A 22,172-nucleotide genomic window follows, 5' to 3' on the forward strand; every position below is an offset into this window, starting at 1 on the left:
ACTACCGTCCAGTGGCGAGCATAACCCTTTTTACTAAAGTATTAGAAACCTACATTAATAAACATCTCTCTTTATATCTGGAAAAGTTTCTATTTTACACTGGTCACAATTTGTCTTCAGATCATCACATAGTAGGGAAACATTGTTGCTAGTTCTAACTACATATGTCAAACGTCATCTGTGCAAAGGCGACCAAGTAATTCTCCAGTTCGATATATTGGCGGCATTTGATGCGGTTGACCACATGTTGCTGCTCAAACGCCTGGATCAGATAGGCATAACAGGGACTGTGTTCAAATGGTTCAGCGAATTCCTTTCAGATCAAAGTTATTCTGTCAAACAAAACAACCAACTTTCCAACTTCTGGTCTCCTAACTGCGGGGTCTTGCAGGGATCCCCCCCCCCTCACCTATCCTGTTCAATCTCTTTATGTCATCCCTTGCCTCAATACACCTGGGACTTAATGAACTACTATTATCCTATGCAGATGACTTCATGCTTCTCTTACCAGTGACAGCATCAAACATAGATCCAACTCAGTCTGTAGCAAATGGTATGACTGCTGTCAGCACCTGGGCCCTGACCAATAAACTGAAATTGAATGTTGAAAAAAACCAAGGTCCTGTGGTTCCGAAATCAGGGAGTCGAGATCCCATCATCAATATCTTTGACCAGTGGTCAAATCTTTACAGTCTAATCTGAAACCAGAGAACTAGGGGTCTTGCTTGACTCTTCATCACTCACCTTTGCTTCCCATATTAACCAGCTATGGAAGAAAACACTATTCAAAATGAGACAGATACGTCTAGTCAGATCATTTTTCGACCAAAAAGCCTTCGCACTACTAGTCCAAATGTTAGTCCAACCTCACTTGGATTATTTTAATGTTCTATTTCTTGGTATTAAGTGTCAATATCAGAAAAAAATGCAGATCATACAGAACACAGGTGCTAGACTAATATACAGATTGAATAGATTTACTAGTGTTTCAACTCATCTAAACAAACTGCACTGGCTTCCCATAGCAGAAAGACTCAGGTTCAAAGCTGCTTGTTTAGTTTTTCAAATCCTACAGGGCTTTATCTCTGAACTGCTGACTAAAACCACTTTACTATGTTTGTTCCAGTCTAACAGACTGAAACAACAACTGATGCTAGCATCACCGTTCCAAAAACAATTTGAAATCTGATGATTTTCAGCTCTCTGTTCCCCCCGATCTTGGAGTCAAAATATAGAGCTTGCTAACTATTCCCATCAGAACAGAAAACGGCTACCTCAACTTCAGGAAGAGGCTAAAAACCTTTCTCTTCCCAAAAACTGCTTCATAACAATCCATCGTGACTTCTACCCCCTAGTATCATCCATTATCCTTTCCCTAATGTTTTTAGTGTCATGCATTTATCCAGTGGTCCCTAATGTTTCTCAAACTTCACACTAGCACTATTTTCTTTGTCTCACCTAGAATGTAAACTGCACTGAACCCTGGAAAGGGAATATTAGCAGTATACAAGAATTTATTTAAATTGAATACACGGAAAGAGAAAAAGAAACAAGCATAATCACAATACAGAATAAAGGTCATGTGCCCCTTGATACGGCATCTTCCTGTAATCAAAGGTAAACTAAAGCACAGTCGTAAGTTTGTAAGTCCACTCGGTACCACTTATATAGAACACAGTGTATTAGTAAAACAAATATACAAACCCAATCCCATCTTTCTCCCTTTTCTCATTGGCTCAAAAAAAGAACACACAAAAAAAATCCAACTTGTTTGCAGTCAGAAAGCTGCAGGCAGTAAGCTCACTCATTGGACACATCCCATTCCAGAAGCTTTAAATATCTTTCCTCAACTCTATTCAGTAAACATCCCATGTTTATTGAATTGAAAAATCTCATACTTTTACCAGACATTATGCTTTGGAGGGTGGGGTATTTCTTTTCCAAACATTTATTTTTTATTTTATTTGTTGCATTTGTACTCCACATTTTCCCACCTATTTGCAGGCTCAGTCGGTTGATAACAAATACAAGGTTGTATAGTAATCGCATGAGGTAAATGTGGAGGGTCAGAGGGATGAAGATTGTGTATTGTCCAGTGCGATCATTAGTCATGCTGTGTTTCTGGTTGAAGAGGTTTACTTAGGGTCGTTGGGGTAGGCCTTTTTGAAGAGGTTGGTTTTTAGTGTTTTCCTGAAGTTCAGGTGGTCATGGATTGTTTTCACAGCTTTTGGGAGGCCATTCCATAGTTGTGTGCTTATGTAGGAGAAGCCGGATGTGTAAGTTGGTTTGTATTTCAATCCTTTGCAATTTGGCTAGTGCAGGTTTAGGTATGATCTTGATGATTCGACTCTGTTTCTTGTTGGTAGATCTATAAGGTCTATCATGTATCCTGGGACTACGGCATATATAATTTTGTGGACAAAAGTGCAGATTTTGAAGATGATCCGTTCTTTTATTGGGAGCCAATGCAGCTTTTCTCGAAGGGGTTTGGCACTTTCGAAGCGTGTTTTGCTGAATATCAGCCTAGCTGCTGTATTTTGGGCGGTCTGAAGTTTTTTTGTGAGTTGTTCTTTGCATCCCGCATAGATTCCGTTGCAGTAATCTGCATGACTTAGGACCATTGTTTGTATTTGGCTACCACAGACCTAGCAGCCAATAGTAAAGAGTAAATTAATCTTTTGATGTAGATCATGCCTCTTCCCTGGTCCCAAACCCTAATAGAAGGACCTCTATGAAGTTGGGAAGGTTCACCCCAGTGGTATTTAAAATAGTATCTCTAATTCCCATCCAGAAATCTTGAATCTTATGGTGTGGCCACCACCACATATGTCCAAAATCCCCTCACTCGCCACATAGTCTCCAACAAGAGAATTCTATTTGAGTATTTTACTTATGTAAGAGATTTGAGGTAGTATACATTCTCAACACCAGTTCTATCTGTGTGCTGAGTACTAATAATGAAATGTACCCCTTAAAAGTTTGTTCCCCAGAAACTATCATCCTATCTACCAGCAGAATACATGAGGTGGTTCTTAATTTTGCGCAGGTCAGATAGGGGGAAATTCAATAAATGACACCCAAAGTTAGGCACGGGGATGATCCTCACTATGCTAGTATTGTGTAAAGGGTGCTCTATACAGAATGACCTTAACAGACTTCTAGCATAGCGCACTGTTTGGAGATAACTTTGGACAGGAGCATTTACGCCAGACAAATGCAGACATCCTATAATATCGCGCCTAATTTCTGTGAACGCCTCTGACTCACCCACACCCTTCCCATGGCCGTTCTTCCTTTGAAATTATGTAATATAAAATTTAGGTGCACATTTTATAGCTTAGGGCAGATCTGCACTTAAACCCCTAATTACTGCCAATTAAGTGCGTGTTAATGTCAGTAATTGATTATTGCCAAATTAGATAATTAATTTGTTCGCTCCCAAATTTAGGCAGCCTATATAGAATCCAGGGGTTAATGCTTTACACAATTGTATGATTAGCTTCTGATCAGCTTTCTCGGCAAATAGTATTCTTCATTGCCATGGAACTCATGGCAGATGCTTGTTTTCAGGATGCATTATAAAATATCAGATCTGAAAATAGTGTAAAAAATGTGGGAGTCAATAGTTATCCATGGGTACTCAGTGTTTTGCTGATTGCCACCAGTGTTATGCCCGAAAATTCAATGCCAAGACATGTCCGGTTTAGCATTGAATTTCCGGTTTTTCGGAGGCGGCTAAAGCATAGTCTGTTAAATGCAATATTCAACACAACTGTCTTTGGGGCACCACCTAAAAATACAACGGTGTTTTATGCAGTCCTATTTATGCAGTTATCCTAGTCGGTTAAGTGCGAAATATTGGCAAAACTGGCTAAGTGCCAATTCTACCTTTGGAACACTTGCAAAGTACCAGTTTCGGCTTGGGCACTAATTGGGCATTTTCTATCCAGTAAGGGCCACTGAATATGCCCAGTTATACCTGGACAAATGATTTAAAGGGCAAGGAACCATTTCTTGCTGTTTAAATTACTTTGATTATTGACCCCCTTGTTTTTCAAATCTTATGTGCACTCTAATAATTAATGTAAATGAATTAATTAACTGTGCCACAGTTGTTATACCTACAGCTGTGAAAATGGCATTAGTATCAGCATTAGCAAGGTCAACAATGTTGCCATGATTTCAGTCCACAAAGATTTAGTGATTTTTCTATCCTGTAGGCTGGAGGGAGACAAGTCAGTGCAGGTTTAATTCCACCCTCTCCCCAAAGGACCAGAGGTAGTCAAAGAGCTGCCATGACTCCATGGAGCCTGTCACCAGGGTAGAGGAGGAGACCATGTCCCAAAGAATTTAAAGTCTATATGAGTACTGGTGGCATAGCTCAACAGAGATCAGCTTACACTGAGAAAGAAGTCCGATGAGCAGAAGGAAAACTGACAGGCCAAAAAACAAAGTCATGGGGCTTATTTACTAGCTGCAGTACCACAGCTGAAAACCTGTCATCTTATTTGTTACAATACTCTACAGTTAGGTGACACGGTATTTTATTTACTTGAAGGAAATATGTCACTTTTTTGCTTAAGACATTTTGGACTGGATTCTATACATGGCGTCTAAAATGTAGGCGCTTTGTAATAATTCGTGTAGCGCTAGTCTATAAACCTTGTCTACAGTAAGACGCAGTTTATAGAATAACACATAGGCCAAGGGAATGTATGTGCATTTAGGTACAACCATTTACGCCACTGAAAACCTTGTGGAAATGCCCAAGCCTAAACGTACACACATTCCCCAAATTCTCTATCAAAGTGTGTAAATTTGATTGACACACCTGACATGCCTACACTCATCCCATGGCTGTGCCGCCTTTTCAGCTACACGCATTGGAATTTATGCACACCACCTCTTAGAATACGCCTAAAAACAAGCATGCGTGAACTCCAATTATTGCCAGTTAGTGATAATTGGTTGTTATCAGCCAATTATCATGACTAACTGGCGCGTTACTCAGTTGAATAGCACACATAAATTGGCTGCACGCACAATTTAATGCGTTCTATGTGTCACACCTTATATAGAATCTGGCCCTTTGTAGGTTAAGTATTCTCTTGGACATTCCAGTTAGAACTTTAAGAAGAGGAATGAAATGGTATCCCCTTGCTTCCTCAGGGATCCTTTTACTAAGGTGCGCTGAAAAATGGACTGTGCTGGTGTAGACGCATGTATTGGATAGATGCAGGTACATTTTTCAGCGTACCTGCAAAAAAGGCCTTTTTTTATGGGGGAGGGGGGCCGAAAATGGACATGTGGCAAAATAAAAATTGGTGCGAATCCATTTTGGATCTGAGCCCTTACCACCACCCATTGACTTTGCAGTAAGGTCTCGCCTGTTAACCGGGTGGTAATGGTCTACGCCTGTAGAATGACGATTACCGCCCGGTTTCCACCACTCGCCGGAAAATAAAAATTATTTTCTTGCACGCATAGAGGATGCGTGTAAAAAACCAAAATTTACCACCCGGGCCACACAGTAGCCAGGCAGTAACTCCAAATTGACACGCATTGGGAGCGCGTAGGTGCCTACACAGCTTAGTAAAAGGGCCCCTCAGTTTCTCAAAAAGGAAGAGACTGCCCTATGTGGATGGCCTTGTTGAATGTAAGAAAAGCTGTGCAGAAGAGCACATTGTTTTTAGTTCTGTGGCAGTTTGTTCTGTTCTGAAACCACAAAAATTCAATTTTACTTTTTTGTTGTCAAAATATTCCATAAAAATACTTACCTTTGATATATCTTACCAGATGTTTAGTATAGTGATTTACAGGCTGCCATACAGTACTGCGGGGTTGTTTAAAAAAATTTATTTTATTGAGGAATACATTAGTAACACCAGCTATTTATTTGCAAACTTGTACTTTATTGTGTCTCCTAAATGTCATCTTTTCTTGGATGATTTGCTATGCTTGATCTTCAAAGACAGATGAGTTGAATTTTATAGGTTCAAAGGATAAGCACAGGGAAGCTGACCATAGCTTTATAGTACCACAGTAGTACTGGAAATTCATTACCTTAAATAATGGTTTTGTGTGTCTCTCTGAATGATGTATCAAACAAAAAAGTGAGGTGAATACCAAGAGGATATTTATTTATTTATGACATTTATATCCCACAATATTCCCGCTCATGGGCAGGCTCAATGTGGCGTACAATAATTAATAAGCAATCAATAGTACAAAGGATATTCAATATTCAAGGACCTTTGTTGTAGCGATCACATAAAGGGACCCGAAAAGGCCGTGTTTCAGCACATGGGCCTACCTCAGGGGTCAACAAGCCTAGTAAAGATGAAATAGAATAGTATAAATACAAAAATATACTTACATGATTGCTTACATTAAATATAAGTAAAATGATAAAATGTAAGAGTGTTATACATCAAAAATATGAAAATAATGAAAACTTATTCATCCACAAAGCCATAAAATGGCAGTGCATGCACAGCACGAGAGTATTAACAAATATTCTCATGCCAGTAGTGCCTAAAAGATAATAATAACATAACATGTGCTATCCATTAAAATGTTATGATATTAATAAGCACCAGATTTTATTTATATAGAAGGGAGCTCACAATCAAACTCTTACATATATGCTCTACTTCAATCTATTTCTTTTCACCAGTGTACCATATATCTCTCTAGGATCCCCTGAATCAGGAAGTCATAATATTTTTTTAGGATCAGTCAGATCAGCGTACCCTCCCCTAGTAAGGCTAAATGAGCCTAGCATATGTCAATAAAGGGGTGTATTGCAATCCTCATCAATCCTTAAGAGTACTTCCTTCAGCCATTTCTTATATCTTTCTTTTTTGAAATATTTTTAAGCTTAATAGCGTTTTAGTAGTTATATAAAGCTTTCCCAGTTATTATACATAACAATTTCTTATTATATCCAAATACTTAGCTTTTAACTTCAGCTACAGCTTTAATTTTCTTTGTATATGCAAAATTGGAGACCAGATGTCAACCGACACAGATCCATGTTTCGCATTAAAAAACGCTGTTTCAAGGTAGTCTCCACAAATGTATTAAACGATCTCCATCAAAATGTGTCATGATTTAATGACATATATAACATATAATATCTACTAAAATGTGTCATCATTTAAAAATATGGATGGATATGAGGTTCTTCTAAACAAGATAGTGCCCAGAGTAACAATGAATCAAAATACCTGTCAGGCTAATGTTAGTGAAAAGGAAGCTTGAATCCGAAGGTTTTAGTGTCCTTTGCTGTGCAAATCACTGTGCCTTCTAAATTGAAAAAGCACACTATGAAGCAGTCTGAACGTCGATAGAGACTTACATAGAATTAAACAATACTTCACAAATATTGGTGTGGTTAAGAAAACGCGGTATTAAAGCAACACTAATGTATACAATGCCAATGCACAGAACTCCCCTCTAGGGTGCCCCATTGCTTTCCTGGGATGTCTGGGGGACCAGTCTACTAAAAAGTCTGGCTCTTCCTCAGTAAAGTAAAGTCATGAAAACAACTTCAGTGCTTCTTGGAAATCCACTTTATCACTATTCTGATACTGCCGCTGTTTTAAGACTTTTCAGTTAGAATGTGCAGCAAGCTTTTCTAAAGGGCCCTTTTACTAAGGTGCGCTGAAAAATGGCCTGCGGTAGTGTAGATGCGTGTTTTGGGTGTGCACAGAATTATGTTTTAGCGCACCTACAAAAAATGTTTTTTTTTTCTTTTTTGCTGAAAACGGCCGTGCGGCAAAATGAAAATTTCCGCTCCTCCATTTTGGGTCTGACACCTTACTGCAAGCCATCGACCTAGTGGTAAGGTCTCATGCAGTAACACGGTGGTAATGGGTTACGTGCGTCAAATGCCACTTGACACGCGTAGCTGGTGCGCGCCAGAAAATAAAAAATATTTTTCAGACGTGCGTAGCGGACGTGTGCCAAAATTGAAATTACCGCAAGGGCCACACGGTAACCGGGCAGTAACTCCAATTTGGCGCACGTTAGGCGTGCGTAGGCACTTATGCGGGTTAGTAAAAGGACCCCTAAATTAAATAGAGCTAAATTGACACTGGTGTATTATCATTATGTCACCATTCTATTTCATTGACATCCCAATCCGTATGCATGCACACCTTTTGGGAGACATTTGAAATATATTTTTTACATTAGCATTGTATACATTAGGGTTGTTTTAAATCCGCATTTTCTTAACCATACCGATATTTGTGCAATATTGTTTAATTCTATGTAAGTCACTATCTATGTCCAGACTTCTTCTTCCTTTTATGTGATTGCTACAATAAAGGTCCTTGCATTTTGGATATCCTCTTGGTATTCACCTCACTTTTTTGTTTGATGCTCAGTGTTCTGTGAGGACTTTGTCTCCCTCCTCTTCCTTTTTTCTCTGAATGATATCCCATTGATTATTTTTCTCTCAGTGTGTGTTTGCAGCTATAGGAAGAGGAATATATGTATATAATCTTCAAATGAAACGTGTGATTGCTTACCAGAGGACTGCTCATGACTCAAATGTGCTGCATATTGCTAAATTTCCAAACAGGTACTAAAGCCTATTTCTTTTTGTATTGAACTACTAACAAGAAGTATGTTTTATGTTAGACTTGTGCTCTCAAAAAACCAGAAAAGATTTACAGCATAATATTGTATTTTTAGGGTGTGAAACCAGCAGCATGTGTATTACAGAACAGAATTTGTAAAATGTTAAGAACCTGGGGCAGAGGTGCATATCCTGTGTTAGTCATTGGTTCTGAGTCAGTTTCACTAATTTTATATAGGTGCTGTCAATTGTACAGAAATAATTTTGTTTTGGACCTCTGTGCTTCTCTGCCCTTTAAAGGGAAAAGATGTGTGAGGAGAAATGAATGATAGGTTGATTAGTAGGGGAGTTACTAAGAATGCAAGGTTCAACATAAGGAAAAGGATCTAGGTGTCATCATTGATGATACATTGAAACCCTCTGCTCAGTGTGCAGCCATGGTTAAGAAGCAAATAGAATGTTAGAAATTATCGGGAAAAGAATGGAGAACAAAACTGAGAATGTTATAATACCATTGTTTTTCTCTGTGGTACAACTGCACCTCGAGTATTGTGTGCAGTTCTGGTCACCACATCTCAAAAAAGATATAGTAGGAAATTATAACATACAGAAACAAAAATTAGGCAGCATTATATAAATCTTAGCCCACAACGTAGAGAAGGGAGAGAACTAATGGAAATAAAATCTATAGGAAGATGGATATACTACTACTACTTAACATTTCTAGAGCGCTACTAGGGTTACGCAGCGCTGTACAAATTAACAAAAAAGGACAGTCCCTGCTCAGTGGAGCTTACAATCTAAAGGTCGAAATGTCAAGTTGGGGCAGTCTAGGTTTCCTGAATAGAGGTATAGTGGTTAGGTGCCGAAGGCGACATTGAAGAGGTGGGCTTTGAGCAAGGATTTGAAGATGGGCAGGGAGGGGGCCTGGCGTATGAGCTCAGGGAGTTTATTCCAAGCATGGGGTGAGGCGAGGCAGAAAGGGCGGAGCCTGGATTTGGCAGTGGTGGAGAAGGGTACTGAAAGGAGTGATTTGTCTTGAGAGCGGAGGTTACGGGTAGGAACGTAAGGGGAGATAAGGGGGGGGGGGGGCTGCACATTGGGTGCATTTGTAGGTGAGCAGGAGAAGCTTGAACTGTATGCGGTACCTGACCGGAAGCCAGTGAAGTGACTTGAGGAGAGGGGTGATATGAGTATATCGGTCCAGGCGGAAGATAAGACGTGCAGCAGAGTTCTGAACGGACTGAAGAGGGGATAGATGGTTAAGTGGGAGGCCAGTGAGGAGCAGGTTGCAGTAATCAAGGCGAGAGGTAATGAGAGAGTGGATGAGAGTTCGGGTGGTATGCTCAGAGAGGAAAGGGCGAATTTTGCTGATGTTATAGAGGAAGAAGCGTCAGGTCTTGGCTATCTGCTGGATGTGCGCAGAGAAGGAGAGGGAGGAGTCGAAGATGACACCGAGGTTGTGGGCAGATGAGACGGGAAGGATGACGGTGTTGTCAACTGAGAGAGTGGCGGGAGAGGAGAAGTGGGTTTGGGTGGGAAGACAAGAAGCTCGGTCTTGGCCATGTTCAGTTTCAGGTGGCGGTTGGATATCCAGGCAGCAATGTCGGATAAGCAGGCCGATACTTTGGCCTGGGTTTCTGCAGTGATGTCAGGTGTGGAGAGATAAAGCTGGGTGTCGTCAGCATAAAGATGATATTGGAAACCATGGGATGAGATAAGGGATATCAACAGCATTATATAAAAGAAGAAAAAAATAAGTAAATAACCCCCCCAAAGAAAAATAAATTCACGGACCTAAGGGGCCTTTTTACTAAGCTGCAGTAAAAAGGGCCCTGCGTTAGTGGTGGGAACTGTTTTTGCCACGCGCTGAGGCCCTTTTTACCACAGTGGGTAAAAAGGCCAAAAAAAGACATGGCCATGCAGTATGATTGCTCTTACCGCATGGCCATGTGGGGGGAACACATACCACCACCCATTGAGATGGTGGTAAGCGATGCCGTTCTGTAGCATACAGTGGTGGAAATAAGTATTTGATCCCTTGCTGATTTTGTAAGTTTGCCCACTGACAAAGACATGAGCAGCCCATAATTGAAGGGTAGGTTATTGGTAACAGTGAGAGATAGCACATCACAAATTAAATCCGGAAAATCACATTGTGGAAAGTATATGAATTTATTTGCATTCTGCAGAGGGAAATAAGTATTTGATCCCCCACCAACCAGTAAGAGATCTGGCCCCTACAGACCAGGTAGATGCTCCAAATCAACTCGTTACCTGCATGACAGACAGCTGTCGGCAATGGTCACCTGTATGAAAGACACCTGTCCACAGACTCAGTGAATCAGTCAGACTCTAACCTCTACAAAATGGCCAAGAGCAAGGAGCTGTCTAAGGATGTCAGGGACAAGATCATACACCTGCACAAGGCTGGAATGGGCTACAAAACCATCAGTAAGACGCTGGGCGAGAAGGAGACAACTGTTGGTGCCATAGTAAGAAAATGGAAGAAGTACAAAATGACTGTCAATCGACAAAGATCTGGGGCTCCACGCAAAATCTCACCTCGTGGGGTATCCTTGATCATGAGGAAGGTTAGAAATCAGCCTACAACTACAAGGGGGGAACTTGTCAATGATCTCAAGGCAGCTGGGACCACTGTCACCACGAAAACCATTGGTAACACATTACGACATAACGGATTGCAATCCTGCAGTGCCCGCAAGGTCCCCCTGCTCCGGAAGGCACATGTGACGGCCCGTCTGAAGTTTGCCAGTGAACACCTGGATGATGCCGAGAGTGATTGGGAGAAGGTGCTGTGGTCAGATGAGACAAAAATTGAGCTCTTTGGCATGAACTCAACTCGCCGTGTTTGGAGGAAGAGAAATGCTGCCTATGACCCAAAGAACACCGTCCCCACTGTCAAGCATGGAGGTGGAAATGTTATGTTTTGGGGGTGTTTCTCTGCTAAGGGCACAGGACTACTTCACCGCATCAATGGGAGAATGGATGGGGCCATGTACCGTACAATTCTGAGTGACAACCTCCTTCCCTCCGCCAGGGCCTTAAAAATGGGTCGTGGCTGGGTCTTCCAGCACGACAATGACCCAAAACATACAGCCAAGGCAACAAAGGAGTGGCTCAGGAAGAAGCACATTAGGGTCATGGAGTGGCCTAGCCAGTCACCAGACCTTAATCCCATTGAAAACTTATGGAGGGAGCTGAAGCTGCGAGTTGCCAAGCGACAGCCCAGAACTCTTAATGATTTAGAGATGATCTGCAAAGAGGAGTGGACCAAAATTCCTCCTGACATGTGTGCAAACCTCATCATCAACTACAGAGGACGTCTGACCGCTGTGCTTGCCAACAAGGGTTTTGCCACCAAGTATTAGGTCTTGTTTGCCAGAGGGATTAAATACTTATTTCCCTCTGCAGAATGCAAATAAATTCATATACTTTCCACAATGTGATTTTCCGGATTTAATTTGTGATGTGCTATCTCTCACTGTTACTAATAACCTACCCTTCAATTATGGGCTGCTCATGTCTTTGTCAGTGGGCAAACTTACAAAATCAGCAAGGGATCAAATACTTATTTCCACCACTGTATGGCGCTGCCCGATTACTGCTGGGTAGCCCCTTGCAGAAATATTTTTTTAATATTTCCGTTAGCGCTGGAAATGCTGTACACTGGGGGTGGAACTACTGCCAGCACCTGTGTTGGGACAGTGGTAGCTCCAGATTGGCGTGTGATAAGCCCATGGTGGGCTTACCGCCTCTTAGTTAAAGGGCCCTTGACTAATAGGTGCTGAGTTGTAAGTTAAGAGTAACACCTTTTCCTTCCAAAATGGACCGCAATTGAATATGTTTATAAAATTATATAATGAATATTTTGAAATGCTACAAAACATTTACAAGAAACCTAAGTTGGAAGGAGACTCCTAAAGAAACAACTGCTGAGTGCAATCCAAAAACTTCTTTCTCTTAGTCTGCGTCCATTTAGAGACATCTGGAAATACTTGTACTTTGCCTCACAAGAACATTATATCAACAGTCTTAATATTGATTATCCTGATGTAATACAAAGGACACTAATAAAGTAGATCTCACAGAAACTTCTGTCTCCGAAGATTCCAAAATAGCAGAAATATTTTAAGCTAGTGATGGCTCTGCTATTTTCTTTTCAGTACATATAATAAATGTTTTGAAGAGGTGGATAAACTGACTCTGGATATTTCAGTACAGTTTGCAAAAATATATTAAAAATCTCTTGCTGAAGTAAATCCATGGTGTGGAACATTAGTACTCTTAGATTTAGGCTTCTACAGTTTGTATATTTTCAATTTTCCTTAACATCAGGATTTTATCTTGAAGTAAAACTGATTGAGAAGACTTCATGTCAGAAACAGATTTATAATTACATTCTTTTTTTTTCTGTGTTGCTGTCAGTTTAACAGATTGTCACCTGTTGCTGTTATTCTCATTGTGTATAGCCTCTCTGCTAACATTATAGCCTTCCATTTCCTTAGCGTATGCAGCAGATGAATCCAAGAACTGGTGGGTTGTGTCCATCTACCAGCAGGTGGAGATAGAGATTATAAAGCTGAAGGCAGTGATACCAGATGGCTAGCTCCTCCTTCACCTCAGTACATCTCTATCTCCAGCAGGTGGTGGATGGCACTTCAGCAGCTCCTGGATTTGTCTGTTGGGGATACTCCTGGGTCCTGTGGGCCAGTTGAGTTTAGGAGCATGTGGCTGGTGGTGCCAACTTTGGGGGCATACTCAGTCTTCTGGGTCCCTGCTTCACCCTTTCCCCCCTTGCCTCCTGGTCTTTAGAGCTCTAGCCTTCCTTACCAGTAAAACAAAAAACAACCCAAGAGAGCTCCTTTGCCTTCATTTGGTGTTTAAAAAAGCAAAAACAGAAGAAACAGAAGATTTCTGACAGGATCGGGTAGTACAGGGTTTCCCTGTCTTAGTGCTGTGCTTTCAGTCAGTTTGCTGGTTAGGCAGCAGGCTGCTGCATCTGTGGGACTCTGCTTCTCCTCTGGAGACAGCTGCTGTTCGGTGAGTCCCTGCCTTTCTCTTTTCGGCACAGGGGTACCGTGCTTTAATTTAGGCGACGCTGGCATTTGAAAGCTGTTCCCGCTGCGGTAGCAGATGATACGCAGCGGGACTCTGTGTGGTGGCGTGTTTGAACGCTGGTGAGGGAAGTGCTTGTTCCCCTTCCCCAAGCAGCCTTTTCCCACACTAAAATGGCACAAACACGCTCCCTTTTGCTGGTGCGGCCCTCTCTTTTCTCCTGATAGCTCTGATCCTTTCCTGCCCTTTGGCCTTGATGTGGGCAGGGGAGAGGGGCGGCTTCTCCTAAAGGACCTTGTGTTCCATTACAGACTGCTGGTACAGGGGATTCTCCTTTATTTTCTCCAGCCTTTGGTTTCCTTTACCAAAATCACTGTTGAGTCAGAAACTTTGCATGTAGCCGGGGCAGTGGCACAAATTCTTCTCAAACTGCCCCCACTATGCAAGGGAAGAATAAAACTACTTTAAGCTGTTTCTATATCATCTGAGCAGGATCTCCTCTGCTCTGGGACCCTTAATTTCAATCTTTCTTCTTTAGACAGCTTGACCTCAGTTGCCCTTTTCGTGATTGGGGGAGTTTTTATGCCCATCTCGGGCAGATGGGTTCTAGAGGGCTAAGATTTCCAGAAGGAATCTGATGGTCCTGCGATGTGCCTTGTTTTTTTTTTTTTCAGGATGCACGTCAGCCACTGGGGGCTTCTCTCGGGCAGGGGATTTCTGACCTCCCGCGCCCCCCCCCCCCCCCCCCCCCTCAGCTCACTTTGCTGCTCTGTATGCCTATATGTTGCAGAAGCCTGGTAGAGGAGCTAACAGTTCCTTTTTAGTTCATCCTTTGGAGTTTTCTGGCTTGTTCCCTGTCTCAGTCTCTTTGGATGGACGCTGCCTCGAAGAGGGGATGTTTTCTCACCAGCTCAGCAGTAGGGTCCATTTCTCCCCTGTCTTCCTCTATTCAGAGGGAGTCTTTTCAGGGCAGACCCTTTCTGTACAAAGGCAGCAAGAATCACCTGAGCTGGAAAGCCATGTTTGCCTAAGTGGATGCATGATGGCAGCAGGCTCGAGTAGGCCTGACTGTGGTGAGTTAAAATTTTCTCATAGTTCCTGCGTTGGCTAAAGTCTGTTCCTGGTGTGGGAAACAGTGAACAGCATCAGAGCAGGGCTCCTTGTATGTTGGGCCTCTGAAAGAGCCTATTTAATGTTTTTATTTACAGACTTTTCTGTCCCCTCAGTTTTTCTCTGAGGGCAGTTGCTTGAACAGCTTGGAAGTTTCCCTTCTTCCTTTGTGGAACTCTTTTTATACTGGCAGTACAGGCATTGCCTATGAGCACACCACCTTGACAGGCAGATGATCAAAAGCAAATGCCGGCGCTAGAGGCTGTTAGCGCCATACTAGCGCCAGCGTTTGCTACCGACCCATGATCAGGGCCCTCGAGCGTTTGAAACAACGCGCTCGAGGGCACTTAGCGCAAGTAGCATGCAAATGCATTCTAATCAGCGCTTAACGCATTCATCCCCAATGATCAGCGACCAGCGCGCCAAAGATTGTGTCGCTAGCAGCGACAAACCCTACACCAGCTCCGAGCTGGCGTTAGGGTTTGAGATTATTGGGGAGGAATGGTGAGCCCTGTCCAGCATGCATTTGCATGCTGGCAGGCCCCCAACCCCCCCCCCCCAGGTCCAGGGAGGGCTGGAGATCCAGTGGGTCTCCAGCCCCCCCAACCCCTCAGCAAATGGTCCCTGATGATCCAGTGGGCGCCGACCAAGCCCCCCCCCCCCCCCAGCGACAGGGGGGCTGGCGGTCCGCTGGACCACCGGTCCCCCCCTCCCAACCCATCCCCCAGCATTGACAAGGGTCCCTATGTGATCTGCACTGGGCAGGGCTGGGCACCGCCATTTTGCAGCGTCGATGGAAGAGGAGGGAGGCCGGCTGCGTCCCTCCTCCTACCAAGGTACGGGGGCGGGCGGCAGATGAAGTGACAGGTCCATCACACAGGGACCCTTGTCAATGCTGGGGGTTGGTTTGGGGAGGGGGGACCGGCAGTCCAGCGGACCTCCAGCCCCCCTGTCGCGGGGGGGGGGGGGGGGGGCTTGGTCAGCGCCCACTGGACCACCAGGGACCATTTGCTGAGGGGTTGGGGGGGCTGGAGATCCGGGGGGGGCTGGAGACCCACCGGATCTCCAGCCCTCCCTGAACCTGGCGGGGAGATCCGCAGACCTCCAGCCCCCATTGCTCGGGGCAGGGGTAGTCAGGGCCTGCTGGTCCCATGGACCTCCAGCCCCTGTGTTTGACAGGTTTGGGCTTTTGACAGCCCAGACCTGTCAAACAAGTGCAGGAGGATTGTGCTGAGCGCATGCTCAGGCGCAATTCTCCCACACTTCTACCCCATGATCAGAGATAATTGCGCTGCTTAAATTTGCATGCATTATCTCTGATCATAGGTCCAATAGCGCCCTGCGCTGTTCCAGCGCTATTTTAGAGCGCTGTTTGGAACAGCGCGGGGCTTTTGACCATCTGGGCATCACTGTGCCTCATCTCTGGTCTTGGAAGCTCAGCACAGGGTTGGGCCTGGCTGGTTTGTACTTGGATAGGAGACTGCCTGGGAATACCAGGTGCAGTAGGTTTTATTTTTGGGGTTTTCTTCTGCACCTTTTGCTTCTTTACAAGTGGGAGTTTCTAGGCTTGGCTCCACCTTTCTGTGGGAAATGTTACATATTGTTATTTTCTGGGGCTAGTGCTCTGGTCTCCATGGTAACCATGGAACCTCAGTGCTGTCATGGTGCAGTACCTTCAGCAAAATAGTTTTATTTTTCTGGAAGATGGTTGACTTTCAGCCTGAAGGTCACAGGTTTAATATAACATCAGAAAGATTTTATTGAAGATACCGCATGTAAACAAATTGCCCGACACAGGCCGTGTTTCGCCCACCAAGGGCTGCGTCAGGGGCTACAATAAACAAACAGATTGAATTATAATAAATAAAACATCAAATTTAAAATATAAAAACAACATACTTAAAATATAAAAACAACATCCACCGTAGTTTCTCATATATTCATGAACAAATAGATAATGTATAAGGTATAAAATGATAATTTGTTTACATGCGGTATCTTCAATAAAATCTTTCTGATGTTATATTGATCTGCTGGCTTCTTTTTCCATATTGGATTTTGCAGATGGTTTGCCTTGTTGTTTTTTAGGTCACAGGTTTAAGGCTGGTTTGTGCATCATATTAGAAATTGTGGCCCTCAGCTCCTTTCTATGAGGCATATTTTACTTCCCTCTCTCATATTGCTTGCCTTGATAAGCAGTTCTTGATAAGCACCAAAACCCACGTCTCCTCTTCCCCCATTTTCTATCTCAGTTGATAACACCCTCATCCTCCCCGTCTCATCTGCCCGCAACCTCGGAGTCACCTTTGACTCCTCCCTCTCCTCTGCGCATATCCAGCAGATTGCCAAGACCTGCCGCTTCTTCCTCTTTAACATCAGCAAAATTCGCCCTTTCCTCTCTGAACACACCACCCAAACTTTCGTCCATGCTCTCATTACCTCTCGCCTTGACTACTGCAACTTACTCCTCACCGGCCTCCCACTTAGCCATCTATCACCCCTTCAATCTGTTCAGAACTCTGCTGCACATCTCATATTCCGCCAGAACCGATATACTCATATCACCCCTCTCCTCAGGTCACTTCACTGGCTTCCAATCAGATACCGCATTCAATTCAAGCTTCTCCTTCTTACCTACAAATGCATTCAGTCTGCTGCCCCTCACTACCTCTCTACCCTCATCTCCCCTTATGTTACCGCCCGTAACCTCCGTTCACAGGACAAATCCCTCCTCTCTGTACCTTTCTCCAACACCGCCAACTCCAGGCTCCGCTCATTCTGCCTCACCTCACCCTATGCTTGGAACAACCTTCCTGAGCCCTTACGCCAAGCCCCCTCCCTGCCCATCTTCAAGTCTTTGCTTAAAACCCACCTCTTCAATGCTGCATTCGGCACCTAACTCTTACCGTTCAGTAAATCCAGACTGCCCCAATTTGACCGCCCCTATCGGACTGTCCGTTCACTTGTCTCTTAGATTGTAAGCTCCTTGAGCAGGGACCGTCCCTCTATGTTAAATTGTACAGCGCTGCGTAACCCTAGTAGCGCTTTAGAAATGTTTAGTATTAGTAGTAGTAGTAGTAGTTATACTATGCTACAGTGCCAAAGGTTAGCTGTGTTTGTTTCCCACAGCAGCTCTGCTCTTCTAGTTTTGCTCTCTGACACTGATCAAACTATTGCATTCCAGTTCCAGCTTCCACTGTATCTGTGGCATCTCTAGCTAGCTATTTGTTGCAGTGTCTCTAAGGCTTTTATTGCATTTTTGCACTTTTTCTTCAATATAAAGAAAGTTCAATGTAGACAGCTGGCTATATTCAGAGCTACTTTAATTTAGCCTGCACTTCAATTTTCCCTGCACTTCTCCCTTAGGAAGCATTTCCTTTTTCCTCTTTGTTCCCTTCATCTGCATTTTCTCTTTTTGGCCGTTCTGAGTCCTCATGTTCAGTTCCAAGCTTTGCCTGTCGGTATGGCTATGGCTCCATTCACCTTTTCCTAGGTTTGGGAGTTTTGCGTTATTCTCCGCAAGGACAGCATCAGAGTGCACCTCGTTCTAAACGAGGTTCGAGAGTTTATCTTTCCGGGTCTTCTCGGAATCCTTGAGCTGGGTGGTCACCCTTCAAATGAGCCACCTCATCCCATTCCAGACAGCTGTGGTATGATTTTTTTTCTTGACCAAGAACTGGAAGATCTAGGTTCAGACTTGGGTGTGCAGTCTGCTCAGGGCACTGAGTCCTCAGGCCTGGCTATGCATTCATATTTTGGGCTCTGTGGCAGACACTTTGGAGGTAGTGTTGTGGGTGGTGCTTATAGATGGCATCTACAGCTGTTGCTTCTTGACGGGTCGTCTTCTGTGTTCCAGGAGTATCAGCAGCAGTGTCTTCTGTTGTCTGTTCTTGGTACGCCTGTGCATGAACTGGTGGTTTTGCAATTCCTTCCTGTGGAAGGGATGACTTGGCGCCTCCACAGTGGTCATGGATGCGAGTCTCCCGGACTGGAGAGCCCTTTGCCTCCTCCTTCTGTCTCCGGGGTGGTGGATGGGACAGGGGACGGTGTAACCGGTCTCCCACCTGGATCTGCTTTTGGTGCTGTTCGTCTTCTAGCCTTTCAGGACACATTGCAGGCCAGGTGGTGCTTGTGCCGTCTCCCTCGTCTGGACTTTCTTTTGGTGCTGTTCGTCTTCTAGCACTTCAGGACACATTGTGGGCTAGGCGGTGCTTGTGCCATCGGAGAAGCTGAGGCGGTGGCTGCTTCCTTGACAGAGTGGGCCTTGGAGTCAGACTGTGGCCATCAGGGAGCGGCGACTTCCCACCCTTCTTAGGGATTGCTTTGGTACATCCCACCAGTTCTTGGATTCATCTGCTGCATACGCTAAGGAAGGTAAAATTATGCCTTACCTGCTGATAATTTTCTTTCCTTTAGTAGCAGCAGATGAATTCAGGATCCGGCCCTTTGTCAGCCGTGCTTGTTTTGCCTATCTGTTCTTGTCCTGGTCTTTAGTTTCCAAAAAAAAAAAAAGGAGAAGATGAAAGAGAACAGAAGCCACTGAAGAGGACGCCATCGCAGTTGTGATTTCTCTTAAGGCAGACTGACAAGTTTCTGTTTTGTATGGTTGGTGAGGAAGGCTTCCTGGTTTCTTGTCTGATTCTGCTTGGTGATGAGACATGTACTGAGGTGAAGGAGGAGCTAGCCATCTGGTATCACTGCCTTCAGCTTTGTAATCTCTATCTCTACCTGCTGGTAGATGGACACAACCCACCAGTTCTTGGATTCTTCTGCTGCTACTAAAGGAAAGAAAATTATCAGCAGGTAAGGCATAATTTTACCATTTATAAGTCATCTCAGATAAGTGTAATAAAGACTTGAGGGAGAAAATGAAGATCCTGATTAAGCCATAATCTGTTATTAATAACAGTGTTAAAAAGAGATGTGCTAGATTGCTCAGAGATGGTGCAAAATGAGGAAGAAGTGTCTCTGCATAGTACAAAGATAGACTGACAGTATGACCAACCAAGTATCTTAATACAGAAGTAAAAATTGTTTATAAACTTCTCTATTAGTTGTTAAAACTTCTAGAGCAGGCTTGTCCAACCTATGGGCCACGGGCCAGAATCTGGCCCACCAAGTGCTTTTTTCTGGCCTTCGGAAACTTAGCAATTCTTGTGATGTTTACTGCGGTAAACTAGGTGAGGGTAAAGAGACTGGGGAAGGAGGTGGGGTACATGAAAGAGAGAGAGAGACTGGGTGAAGGCTGGGGGGGGGGGGGTACATGAGAGAGACTGAGAGAGAGAGATTGGATGAAGGCTAAGGAGAGTACATGAGAGAGAGAGATGAGAGAGAGAGAAAGACTGGGTGAAGGCTGGGGGGGGGGGGGGGGGGGGGGGATACATAAGGGAGAGAGAGAGAAACCGGTTGAAGGCTGGGAATAGGACAATGCATTGATGTATTGTACTACTATTTGACAAAGCATGTGGTGGAAAACGTAACAGTGTGCTGGTCCTTCAAATGTTATAGCTTATAAAATGTGGCCCCTGATAGAAAAAAGTTGGACAAGCCTGTTCTCTAGGATAAAAATGATAGTGTGTAACAGCAGTGGACATATCCTGGAAGTTCCAGCTTCAGATATAACTTAGGAGTGAAGTAAATCACCAACTATAATAGAAAACTTCACCAATTCTATGTGGTGTAAATCTTACTTCTGAGTATACATTCATTTGGTAGGAAGGAAAATGCCTCAGTTATAGCACAGGCAAATTATATATTTGTCTAAGACTTTCATCACTTGCTAAAAAAAAACCTGCCTCCATCCAAAAAATATATATTCTCTAAAACAGTTCAATATTTAATTGTTCAAAACTGAGGCTTTTTCATTCCTACAGAATTGAAGATATTGAGAAGTTAGCTCTAGCACCAATACCTTTTTTAGCCTGTAAAGTGCCACCAGCTACTTTGTTGTATTATTTATTAAGTTAATGATAAGAGAGGAGGACACGGTGTCCAGGGAAAAATAAAGGGACCACCAACATTTTTCCAATTAACCCAAAATGTCCTACTGCAGCAGAAATGTCTTCCTGAAATTCAAGACATTTCTGAGTACTTTATTTTTCAACAGGATGGAGTTCCAGCGCATCGAGTTCACAAAACAATTATGCTATTAATGAAACCCCAGAATTTATTGAACCAACAGCTCAGTGGCATTAAAGACTTTGTGAATGTATATAAAAAAAACCCCATTACACTAATGTATTTTCAAAGGTTAGACTAAATGTTTAAACAATTGCAAAGTATTTTTATGGAGCCCTGTATATAATAAATCCTTCTTGTTTATGTTGAATGAATTACTAAGCATGATGTACTTAGGAACAACAAACATAGTTTGAAATGTCTATATGCGAATGCCAGGAGCCTAAGAAATAAGATGGGAGAGTTAGAATATATTGCACTAAATGAAAAATTAGATATAATAGGCATCTCTGAGACCTGGTGGAAGGAGGATAACCAGTGGGACACTGTCATACCGGGGTACAAATTATATCGTAGTGATAGGGTGAATCGGATTGGTGGAGGGGTAGCATTGTATATTAACGAGAGCCTTGAATCAAATAGATTGAAAATTCTGCAGGAAGCAAAACACTCCTTGGAATCACTGTGGATTGAAATTCCATGTGCAAAGGGGAAAAGGATAGTGATAGGAGTGTACTACCGTCCGCCTGGCCAGGACGAACAGACGGATGCGGAAATGTTAAAGGAAATCAGGGACGCAAACAAACTGGGCAACACAATAATAATGGGGGATTTCAATTACCCGCATATAGACTGGGGTAATGTAACATCTGTACACGCAAGGGACATAAGATTTCTTGATGAAATCAAGGACAGCTTCATGGAACAGCTAGTTCAGGAGCCGACAAGAGAAGGAAAAATACTAGACTTAGTCCTTAGTGGTGCTCATGATCTAGTGCAGGGGGTAACGATACGAGGGCCGCTTGATAACAGTGATCATAATATGATCGGTTTTGATATTGGCATTGAAGGAAGTGAAACTAGGAAATCAAGTACGCTAGCGTTTAACTATAGAAAAGGTGATTACGACAAAATGAGAAAAATGGTGAAAAAAAGACTGAAAGGAGCAGCTCGCAGAGTAAAAAACTTGCATCAGGCGTGGATGCTGTTTAAAAACACCATCCTGGAGGTTCAGGACAAATATATTCCACGTATTAGAAAAAAGGGAAAAAAGACTAAACGTCAGCCGGCGTGGCTAAACAGTAAGATAAAGGAAATCATTAGAGCCAAAAAACAATCCTTCAGAAAGTGGAGAAGAGAACCAACTGAAAGTAACAGGATAGATCATAAGGAATGCCAAGCCAAATGCAAAGCGGAGATAAGGAGGGCAAAAAAGGAC

At 43.3% G+C, this 22,172-nt stretch overlaps 1 protein-coding gene across 1 annotated transcript in view; it reads left to right on the forward strand.

Annotated features, from left to right (window-relative positions):
- LOC115462277 (WD repeat-containing protein 41-like) overlaps positions 1–22,172 on the forward strand; it is a 181,717-nt gene that overhangs the window by 131,565 nt on the left and 27,980 nt on the right. Inside the window, exon 10 of the mRNA XM_030192289.1 lies at positions 8,469–8,590. Coding sequence (XP_030048149.1) covers positions 8,469–8,590 — 122 coding nt within the window. The remainder of the gene's footprint in view (positions 1–8,468; positions 8,591–22,172) is intronic.

This window comes from Microcaecilia unicolor, chromosome 2 (assembly GCF_901765095.1).
Source record: "Microcaecilia unicolor chromosome 2, aMicUni1.1, whole genome shotgun sequence".
Taxonomy (NCBI): Eukaryota; Metazoa; Chordata; class Amphibia; order Gymnophiona; family Siphonopidae; genus Microcaecilia; species Microcaecilia unicolor.